This window comes from Medicago sativa, chromosome 1 (genome assembly GCF_051527215.1).
Source record: "Medicago sativa cultivar Bolivia chromosome 1, Bolivia_mono, whole genome shotgun sequence".
NCBI lineage: Eukaryota > Viridiplantae > Streptophyta > Magnoliopsida > Fabales > Fabaceae > Medicago > Medicago sativa.
In genome coordinates this window covers 69,280,950-69,292,150 of record NC_140749.1, presented here as the reverse complement: position 1 = coordinate 69,292,150, position 11,201 = coordinate 69,280,950, and the positions used below count along the sequence as shown (strand labels likewise).

Sequence of the window (11,201 nt, the reverse complement as noted above, 5' to 3'; positions counted from 1 at the left end):
TTTGTGACGTCATGCTTCTGCAACAAACAAACTAGTTGCATGATGTTTTTTATTTTCAACGTGGAACACAACATCTCGTGTCACGGTTTATCAAAAGCACACATTATTTTTTTTAGGGTATGAAGTGAAATTGCACATTTTTATGAGGTGTTAAATTTTTTTTTTCTTTATCTGAATTTTGGTACACGCAAGATTAGTTAAGTCTCTAGATTTTGACTGACTCGGATCCTCGTAATAAATAATTGGGAGACACTTTTTGTCCACTAGGAGCAAAGTGAGAGCAGACCAGCCATGAATCTCACTCACTTCCACATGCGCACCTGTCTTCCATGGATTCCAAGGCACACATACTGCTCATCATCATCATACACCAACAACAAGAATTCCAGGTACTTGTTGTTCATCTTCAGTGTTAGGTTGAAATGAAATCTATAATTATGATTTTTTTTTTATATCATATTCACCCAACTCAATTATGGAAATGATAGTACATAACATGTCACTGGTGAGAGTTGACCTTGTAATTTCACGAGACATGGTTCAAATTTTATCGGAAATGGTTGTAAAATAGTCATTAGTGTCACTTTAATTAATGATAATTTCTCATTTTCCAAATTTTTTAACAGATGATGAAAATGATTCAGTTACTTGAAAAGTTTATGTTGCTTAACAAAGTTTATTGTTGTTTTCAATGGATTTGAATATCTTCATTAATTGTTGAGATAGAGATTTTGACCCATTATTCAACTATTGCTGAGGATGAATTAGGTTTTCTATATTTGAAATGAGTTTGTTATTTGAATCATTTCTTTGTTTGATTGCTTGTGATGCTTCACAGGAGGGTTGTGCCCTGTCATATCAGCTGGCTCAGGTCTTCACCTTCTCCATTACACAGGCGTGGTATTCGACCACACACTGAAGGTGAGTTGCATGAATCAAGAGAAAAGACTACGGAATTACATTCCTTTTTTTTGCTGTCCTTATCGTTTCCTATGACATATGCTCTTCATTGTTGATTTGAAATTATTTTTATGAACCGATTTGATTGTTCATTCGTACATGAAACTATACGCTTAATTAATGTAAACCCTGTAGGGAGATGGCAGGTTGATTTTCAAAGGCCAGCTTTTAATTCCAATTCAGAACATAGTGAACATGTTCCAGAAAATGTGAGCACCAATTTCATTTGGACAGAGGAAAATAATAGTAGCTCTCAGGTAAGAAATGCGTGGAAAAGTTTGGATAAAATGTACAAAAGTATTGATGGTATATGCAGTTGTCCTATTTTCTTTGTATTCAGTGCACATTGTTTCTTCCTTTAATGTTTTATGTTCAAAATTCAAATATTTTGGAGCAATGGATGCATTATTAGACTTTGCAGTGTTTATTGTTTGCTAAATCTCTCGAAATGCCGCATGTGCTACAGGGTCGACAGGCTAAAAACATTATAGAGTACTTATCGTTGTACTTTGTACTGAAACTGACACATACAAAGTTTGTTGGTCTGATGATAAATGTTGTCCAAGCAATAGTTCGATATGTGCCTCAGACTCTTGACGGAACAAGCTTGGCACTTGCTTGTGTTTCTAATGCCTTGAATACACCTAAGCCACTTAAATTAGACGTCTCCTTGCCTTCTTTTCATGATATTAGATGGAGCTTAGCGCGGTTGTTGTACTTATTTAACATACAACTCGAGAGAAATGTTGCCACGTAAGTTAATCACTTCATTGCTTATTTGGATTAGAACTTATCTATCTACTGGTTATTTAATTTAATAGATTCTAAGCTACTCTTGTTGTCTGAAATCTTCCAGATTCTTTTTGGTGCTTCTTATAGCATGCATCTCGTTTGTTTTCATTGGAGGTTTCTTGTTCTTCAAGCTAAGGTAATCATAGATAAATGCACTCTAATAAAATGTTAACCTATTCTTATTTTGTGGTTTCCTTATTGTAAATGGAATTTTCTTTGTTCCCCAGAAGCCTTGACAAAAAGGAAAAAAATTTTTAATAATATTCTTTTGTTGAAAAAGAAGAATGCGAGAAAGTATGTGTGAATCTGTGTGGCTTAATTACATAGTGATGAAGTGTGCCAAGATATTTGTCTGAAAAAATGACAAGATGTTGCTTTACATGTGTGCTGCCACGGTGATCATTACTTGTTACGACAATTTCGTCAACATACACAACCAAGTAAACGCACCATACAACTAAATCGAGATGGAAACGGAATGGTTACGCTCACTCTGAGTCATACCAAATTGCGGAATCACAATGCTAAATCTGCCAAAACATGTCTTAGGAGATTGTTTGATATCATATACAACTTGTGGAGCCGGTAAACTAGTCCTGAAAACTCCCATTGAGCAAAAAATCCAAGATGTTGTTTTATATAGACCCAACCCATGTTTCCAAGAAATTATTTATATCATTTTTTTATTATTAAAATTGAATCTAGTGGAACTTATCCCCTTCTTTATTTTCTTTTCTGCTTTGGTTTGTTACCACAGAGTCATGGGATCATTTTTATAGCTCTCTTTGCTAACGACCCAATTAGACCTCGGCAGCTTAAAATTTGATTTCAGCGCTTCTGTGCTTATATATGTTTGTTAATCTGGGCCATTATTAAATTATCCAGGAACAATAAACAATCACTGGAAGAATGTTTTTGGGAGGCATGGGCATGTCTTTGTTCATCATCTACTCATTTAAAAGTATGTTCGGTTTATTTTGGATTTCATAATCTGGTTTTGCTATCGAGTCCTTTCAAATTGCTTATAAACACTTTCTGCGAAACCAAATGACACACATTTTGTTGGCCTGCAGCAACCAACACGTATTGAGCGTGTTATTGGCTTTGTTCTTGCAATATGGGGTATATTGTTTTACTCTCGTCTTCTAAGTACCATGACTGAACAATTTAGGGTAAGATCTGAATTATTAAGCCTTCCTTAAACAATATATTTCTGTGCATGTCAACAATTGAATCTTCGCAACAGAGTAATATGCAAAGGCTCAGGGAGGGAGCACAAATGCAAGTCATGGAGACCGATCATATCATTATTTGTGGGATGAATAGTCATCTTCCTTTCATATTAAAGCAGCTAAATAAGTATCACGAGTTTGCTGTTCGCCTAGGCACTGCTTCAGCTAGGTAAATATTTCATAAAAGGCAGTTACCAATTTCCTTCATCTTGTGTTTTGATTGCTGGATTCTGTAATATGTCGTTTCATTTCTATGCAGGAAACAAAGAATCCTTCTTATGTCTGATCTTCCAAGAAAACAGATTGATAGGATAGCTGACAGTATTGCTAAAGATTTGTATCATATTGATCTCCTTAGCAAGAGGTATCGACGCTGGGTAATTTCCTTCTTTTGTCAAACCGGCTTTTGTAAAAATACTATTTTTTTATATTTTTTTACTTTGCTTAGGATTGCTCAGTGCATTGGGATGTATATTTGAATAGAATAAGGGCTATTATTCTTTTAGTCGATTAGTCCATTAATTAAATTAATCATATGTTTAGTAAAGTAATGAACTATAGTCATTTCTTTAATTGATTTATAAACTCATTTATTTCATGCCTCATAATTGAAATTTCTGCTTTACAGTTGCACCCTTAGTTTAACAAAATCATTTGAAAGAGCAGCAGCAAACAAAGCACGAGCAATAATTATACTGCCAGCAAAAGGGGATCGGTAAGTGTTGATCTACTTAAATTGCTAATGGTATAGGTTGTTATAATTCCGTTTGAACTGAAATCACTTGACTTATTTTCTTGAATTTATTATTGAAAGTGTGTGAGGGTGTCAACTGATGTTAGAGAAAATTGCTATTAGTAATCGTCACTAACATCTAAGTCATAGGGGTTACTAGTTTGAATTTTAATTATTAGTGTCTGCTTAAGTTGTTATGGAGATTTTAGAATTGGGGGGGGGGGGGGGGGGAGAGAGAGAGAGAGCTGAAAATTGGAATTACTAATCTGAATGATTGGTCTCCATGAGTATGAGTTAATATGTAGGAGAATCTGGAGAGAGATATAATTTTATTCTCCAAGAGTACGATTTAATTTAATTTGCATTTATTTCAGATCATTAGTCCTAATTATTGGGACAGGATTTATTGTAATTTTTTCTATATAAACAGTCCTAGACCTTAGCTTCTATTACTTTTTAGTTTCTATATCGTGTCAGCAGCTCTAGGTTATTCGATCTAGGGAAAGCTACCCTCTCCTAGTGACTTCACTGCTAATATTCGTTGTTGTAATTGAGAGAATTTTTCGCTGACTTTTCCATCCATCGACTGTTTACTTGCCTCGTAGTGTTCGGTTAATTCCATAGATAGCTCGAGTTGTTTTAACTTTTACTCAATTTGAATTTTACAATATTCTGAATTCACTTTGATAAGGTTTACTGATTTCAGATCCTTTATATTGTTAGGTATGAAATTGACACAGATGCATTTCTTACTGTTTTAGCCCTTCAACCAATTCCAGATATGGGTTCTGTCTCCACAATAGTTGAGGTTTGTTACTCATAAGCAGCTTTATGTGAAACTAAATGAGATATAAAATGCAGAAATTTAACCTATTTGAAATTTTCTTAATTGATATATGTAGGTTTCAAGGTCCCAAACATGTGACTTGTTGAAGTCAATCTCGGGGTTGAAAGTATCTCCAGTAGAAGATGTTGCATCCAAATTATTTGTTCAATGCTCTCGGCAGAAAGGACTTATAAAGATCTACAGGCACTTGCTAAATTATCGAAGTAATGTATTTATGCTTGTGTCGTGTTTCTAAAGATTGGATGTTTACCTATTTCCTAGATTTTCTATTATGGTATTTATGTATGTATGTTTTATTCTTAACTAAGATATAGATTTCATATGATTTCTAGATGCTTTTTTAAATAAATTATTCATTCAATTTTGGTACCGGTTTCGATTTCTCGGATGAGTTGGTTTTACGCTGAAGTAGATTGAGATTTTTGGTCTTACATTTGAAAACCAGTTAAAACTTGTATTGATTTTTCTTTTGTTGCCCTACACATATCTATTCCGGTGTTTAATATTTTTTTTTACTTCTGCTTGCAGAAAATGTGTTCAATCTTTGCAGCTTGCCTGATCTTGAAGGAATGACATATAGGCAAATAAGACATATATTTAAAGACGTAATTACTTTATTCAAATGTAATTTCTTGACTGAAAATTCCATTTATAATTTTACATTAATGCTCTCTATATATTGATATTATTTCAGGCTGTTGTATGTGGTCTTTACCGGAATGGGAAAATATACTTCCACCCAAATGATGATGAAATTCTGCAGATAACTGATAAAGTATATTGACTTACAGATTACTTATATTTATATCATATATGTCGTGTCTACCTTTTATCTTGGATTTTCTAAATTCATTTTTCCTCGTTAGGTATTGTTCATTGGATCCCTTCAGAATACTAATAAGCCACAAGTTATAACCACAAATGGGAAAGAAGGAAAAGATGGTCATAACAATGAATTACTTGAAAAAGATTTTGATTATGCCATCGAATTGAGTAAAGTAAGACTTGCAAATATTGTAACGCGTCCTAACAGATCTGGTTCCAAGGTATGACTTGCTGTTCTGTGCTGTATAGATGTTTTCGACGAGTGCTATTCTGCGAGTACTATTTGAAATGCTAACCTTTATCACTTATCACCATTTAGGCAGCAGACGGGAATGTAGGACCAAAAGAATGCATTCTTTTACTTGGGTGGCGACCCGATGTTGTAGAAATGATTCAAGAGTATGAGAACTATCTCGGTCCTGGAAGTGTTTTGGTATGTTTATGTGTTTTGGAATCTTTTTTCATCCACACATTTTTGTGAGTGTATATTTGAATCCATAAAACCTTAATCAGTCTTCCTCTTGGTCCGCAAAACAATAATAAAAATATACGTCTACTACTGTTTGTTATATTTACATGAACCGAAAATGCAATATCCTACCACTTAGATACTTATGTTACTGGTATAGGTTGATCTTAATTCTGAACCATCAGAAGATACATGACATTGGAGATTATGTAATAATATGGTTTCTGACCATAATAATATGCAGGAAGTTTTATCAGAGACGCCATTAAATGACAGGATTATTAGGGAAAACATCGTTGGTCATAGCAAACTCAAGAATGTTCGAGTTTCTCATAGGGTAATGTCTCATGCAATCAATTAACGTGCTTCAATTTCTTTTAATTTATTTTTTCATTTGATATGATCTTGTGCTTCTTTTGGATACTATAGATTGGAAACCCCATGGACTACGGCACCTTAAAGGAAACCATTTTGAATATTCAGATTTCATTGAAGAAGGAAGATATTCCTTTTTCAATTGCTTGCATATCTGACAAAGATTGGCTTCTTGGAGGTACTTACACACAAAAAATTGTAACTGAAAATGGCATGCCACTGACTTTTGTTTTTGCAGATACATCCAAGACAGATAAGCTATCTGCTTATTCAATCCTACTTGCAGAAAATATCTGCGACAAACTTGGAGTCAAGGTAATATTTTTTTGTTATGATAGGATTTTTTCCTTTTGGAAATATTACTAACTTCTCTAAATATATGGCCCTCTTGAGATTTTTTCTTGTCCTCTTTTTATAAGACCCTTTTCAAATTTCAACTACATTAGTTACTTATTTACCAACATACTCCTAATTATGTCACATATTTTTCTGCAACCTATAGTAAATACTATGATAGAGAAATATAAACCAATTTTCTCTCATGAAGAGTAAACTTGTAAAACAATAGCAATTGTGAATAAATTTAGTACTATTATAAACTTTCTTACCTCTGATTTAGTCAACATTGTCCTATACTTAAGGACGGAGTAGAAGTTTTTAGTATGACTGGAGAGGATAATCATCGTTGGATTGCATTGGCTGTTATGTAGGTACAAAATCTAGTTGCAGAAATTGTCGATTCAAAATTGGGGAAACAAGTAAGTCTTTTGTTGTTTTGGGTTTGATTTTGATCTCAAATTTTAGATTGTAGAATGTTTTGATGATGGTAATTATAATTTTTATTTATAATGCTGCAGATTAATAGAATAAAGCCATCAGTGACCTATGTTGCGGCGGAGGAAATATTGAGCCTTGTAACTGCTCAAGGTCATTAATCTTTTGTCCTCTTCTCGGTTGAGCTTTAGCTTTTAATTGTTGTGGTATTTCTTTTGTGTCAATGATTTTTAATTTTTTTTAACTTGAAATCAGTTGCCGAGAATAGTGAATTGAATGAAGTTTGGAAAGACATACTAGATGCAGAGGGTGATGAAATATATGTGAAGGTAATATCTACTCATGTTGTCATTGTGGCAGTTTATTTTTTTGTATGTAATCATTACGACTGTGGAATGTTGCTTTATTTGATATCATGCCTCTATTTGAATGTTTCCTAGCATGAAATTTCGTGCATGAATTTGATAAACCTTACGGAATGAATAAATGATAAACAACAAATTAGTGAGGGATCCATATAATTTATCAAAGAGATTCATCCCCAAAATAGTCAAGACTTATTTCAATTTCAACTAGCAAGTGTATGTTTGGAAGTTACTGTGGCGAACATAATTTTGGGAAAACACTTGCAAAGCTCCAGGCCTAGAAGGAATAATGGTGATCCTTTTACAGCTTTGCTTCAAACAAACGTTCGCTTGCTTCACATGGTTTACCAAACGTGGACTAAGGAGTGTGTGTTGAAAAGAAAGTCTTACAATATACTCCATTGTTAGCTTTGCTCGTGATACACTAATTTGGCAGGCATGGGTCACAGCAATATTAACTTACATTCCAAAAAATTTATATATGGTTTGAAGTGTATATAGTTTTTTAAACTAGAACATGATTCAGTTGAGGATGAATCGTTCTGACTAGAACAATCATTTGTCAGACTTTACTTACCTCCCAGTTGAACTCCGGATTACCAGAGTCCATTTCCCCTGGAAATCAGAGGGTTACAACCATAAATTTGAACATGATTTATGTGCTAAACATTTTATTAATGCTTTGAAGTATATACAGTCTTGAAAATAGAACATGATGATCCATCATAACAAACGACCAACTGGGGATTAAGTATGCATTGTAGCTGTTGCAGCATTGCAGTTAACTCAAGGTTTATTTTTTCTTATTATACAGGATATTAGCCTTTATATGAAAGAAGGAGAGAATCCATCATTTTCCGAGCTTTCTGAGAGAGCATATTTAAGGAGAGAAGTAGCCATAGGTTATGTGAAGAAGAACAAGAATGTATGACAATTGCTTGCAACTCAAGTTTTATTTTGAATAATAATTGGTTAGAAGTATGTTACTAATAACCTTTCCCATTTTCAGGTAATCAACCCAATTCCAAAGTCAGAACCCCTCTCTCTTGAATTGACTGACTCATTGATAGTCATATCTGAGCTGGAAGGTGAACAGCCAGTCATTTTGTAATTATGCCGAGAATAATTTAGGAAAATTCTGACCCCCAAAATTTGGTTATTGCATTGGGGTGATTGATTGCTAATGAGTTGTATTGTTGTTCCTATCTCTCATTTTTCATGTCTATATTCTCTCTTTTTTTTTTTCTTTTCAGAATAAATTGGTACAAAACGATGCTTAAATGTAAAATATGTAAATGGAATTTAATTTACTTTCTTGTACTGCAAACGAAAAATGCAAAAGTTCAATAAAGTTGTTAACATTTTATTTTGCGGCATGATATCGACTTAATTTGTATATGGGATCTAAATGCTATAGTGTAAGTATTTGTAACACTATCTAGTGTCTGTCAACCAATCACAAATTATGTTAAGAACCTGTTTAATGGCTTATTGGAGCTTATGCACTGACATAACTACTTGTAAAACTGTTTGGGAGAATTTATGAAGGTAGCCTCTCAAAGACAGCTCATGAAAACAACTTATAGCTTATACAAAAAACAATTTATTTTTTGTTATAGAAATAGTTTATACTGTGTTTCTCTTTCATGATAAGTGCTTATATTATAAGCTAAAAATTAAGTTGTTTATCCAAATATATGTCCATGTGTTATTTTCAAGTGCTTATGGTTAAAGTAAAGTATGTTTAAAGATTTGGCAATTTCTGATTGGTTGACATTATGAACTTTTTACATTGTCCATGCATACTAGTACTAATTAAACGGATCGGGATTCTCTCTTGGCAATTTTTATTGGAGAGTCCAGTGAAGATCTACACCGTCCAATTTCCTCTCAATTGACTAGGACTGCATCGGTATAAATAATGAGCGGTTGAGATCTCATTGTAGGAAAATGTCGTTACAGGGATCTGTTCCTCTAATTAAACATGTTAGATTAGCTGAATGCTTGTTCTGTCCTGTCTGGAAACGACTCACTGTCTTGCAGAATGAATTACAACTTTCACCAATACTGACTGTCATTGCGGTAGAAAACTTCAGTCCTCCACTAATCGGTGTTTGACTGAGCAACGAATGCCTTTGAGAACGATATAGATGCACGAGAATGCTGCAACAGATATTATATATACATAAAATAAGAAATCTCTTCTTTTATGTTTATTTGGAGAAAAACATACAGTTTAGTAAGTCTTGGATAACGACTTTCCAGAGAAAAAAATTCGACGAAGTCGTGATTTGAAACATCAATCAATTTTTGTAAGTAGACATGCGTAATTCACAATTATACACAATGATAAAAAAACCAAATCTGTGACCCTGTTACCACAATCTACCACTAACAATTATAATGTCGAGTTTCTGCCACTACTGTGAGTAGGAGATGATTCAACTTCAATTTCGCATTGAGGATTAGAAATTGATATCATCTTGCCAATAGGAGAAGTATTGATGCAAGCATTGATTCCAAAATCTCTTGGTTTTGGCTGCCAAAGATTTAGCACAAGATCTTTGCGACTTTCCCATCATTACTGAATATGGTAATGGATGCAATGGTTTGTCACATACAAATGAATAGAGATCAATAATGAAGATCAAATTTATCATCCCATCAAAGACAAAAATTAGCGTATCAAACCTGGTAATCTGTAATGCTTTTGTTACGTCAAGCTCGGACTTCGTTTCATCTGAACTATCCTTTTTCTACCATGTATAAACCTTTAAACATTCACAATATTTCCTCAGGAAGCTTGATTTATTGCAACTGCATACTTTTTTGTGTAGCTAGCGTTTTGTTCGGGTCCTTCTACAGGAAGAAGATCATTAATATAGGATCAAATCCAAAAGTCAAAAAAAAGTTTGAATTTATTTTTTGACCACAGTTTGAGGTGAGGAATCAGAATTCGTTATTTCTTTAGGAACAAACCCAAGTGGATTATTATACTCCATCATCCTGCGAGTTTGCAGAACTGTATCTTCATTAGACATTAATAGGTTTATTCAAGCAGCCTTGACATGAGCTTGCCCAGGATCCTCATCCGTAAATCAACATCAACATAACCCCATATAAGAAGGTAGTGGTTTTTTGGTGTTTTGAAAGAACACAAGGTAATGGTTAAAAAATAAAAATAAAAATTTTGAACTTGAATTGGTGGGGTGCGCCGGCCTATGCAGAAGCAACACTTGAAAAGCCCAATAGCAAGCTATTGAATGGCCTCTCCCCCTTAAAAAAATAATTTAATATCATGTGACCCATTGGACCACATATCAGATATTAAACTGATAAGAACAGATACTACACTTGATCTTAGCCAAAAGGCCGAGAAAGGTATGAGTTGAAAGATGGACTCGCTTGTGCTTTTATATATCACATCCCTTCACTTGCTTTCTTGAATAACCGATGTGGGACTTTCTTGAAACAGCTTGCTTGGTAAACTCTCTTCCTAACACTTTCTTCCTCCTTTGTTTTCTTTATTCTTAAAACATATATCATCAATCAGAGTAGATACATACACATAGGCCATCATGATGAATTGCCAAAAATTAAATTAATATTCTTGTCTTAAAGCAAAATATCATGATCTGATTCTTATCTTATCCCTTGCTTTTGTTGATGGGCTAACCGGCTAAGGCTATTATACCTTTCATCTTTGTGTTCATTCATTTGTTTTGAGTGCCACAGTTGTGTGTGTCTGTAGAATTATATGCCAAAATACTCTTAAGAATTCAAACTGTGATGTAGTAGGATCACTACAGACAGCTATTGTTTTGTACAG

At 33.8% G+C, this 11,201-nt stretch overlaps 1 protein-coding gene, 1 long non-coding RNA gene and 1 pseudogene across 3 annotated transcripts; 1 reads left to right on the top strand and 2 right to left on the bottom strand.

Moving 5' to 3' along the window:
* Window positions 1-262: 262 nt before the first annotated feature.
* Window positions 263-8,748, top strand: LOC146956810 (putative ion channel POLLUX-like 2). Its single transcript, XM_085731604.1, has 24 exons — window positions 263-389; window positions 839-921; window positions 1,096-1,217; window positions 1,427-1,713; window positions 1,817-1,888; window positions 2,638-2,713; window positions 2,826-2,924; window positions 2,999-3,153; window positions 3,244-3,348; window positions 3,613-3,699; window positions 4,441-4,525; window positions 4,620-4,767; window positions 5,093-5,169; window positions 5,259-5,339; window positions 5,431-5,610; window positions 5,709-5,822; window positions 6,103-6,195; window positions 6,288-6,411; window positions 6,472-6,548; window positions 6,944-6,991; window positions 7,091-7,160; window positions 7,263-7,336; window positions 8,187-8,297; window positions 8,382-8,748. The coding sequence occupies exons 1-24, from the start codon at window positions 292-294 to the stop codon at window positions 8,481-8,483; spliced, it is 2,568 nt and encodes an 855-aa protein (XP_085587730.1). The 5' UTR covers window positions 263-291; the 3' UTR covers window positions 8,484-8,748.
* Window positions 8,560-10,757, bottom strand: LOC146956808 (uncharacterized). Of its 2 annotated transcripts, none has more exons than XR_015021161.1 (2): window positions 10,064-10,757; window positions 8,560-9,956 (listed from the first exon to the last, which is right to left on the bottom strand). It is a non-coding gene; the product is annotated as an uncharacterized LOC146956808 (long non-coding RNA). The 2 variants fall into 2 exon arrangements; XR_015021162.1 differs by having other exon boundaries at window positions 8,560-9,535.
* Window positions 10,577-10,757, bottom strand: LOC146956809 (U2 spliceosomal RNA; annotated as a pseudogene).
* Window positions 10,758-11,201: the final 444 nt, after the last annotated feature.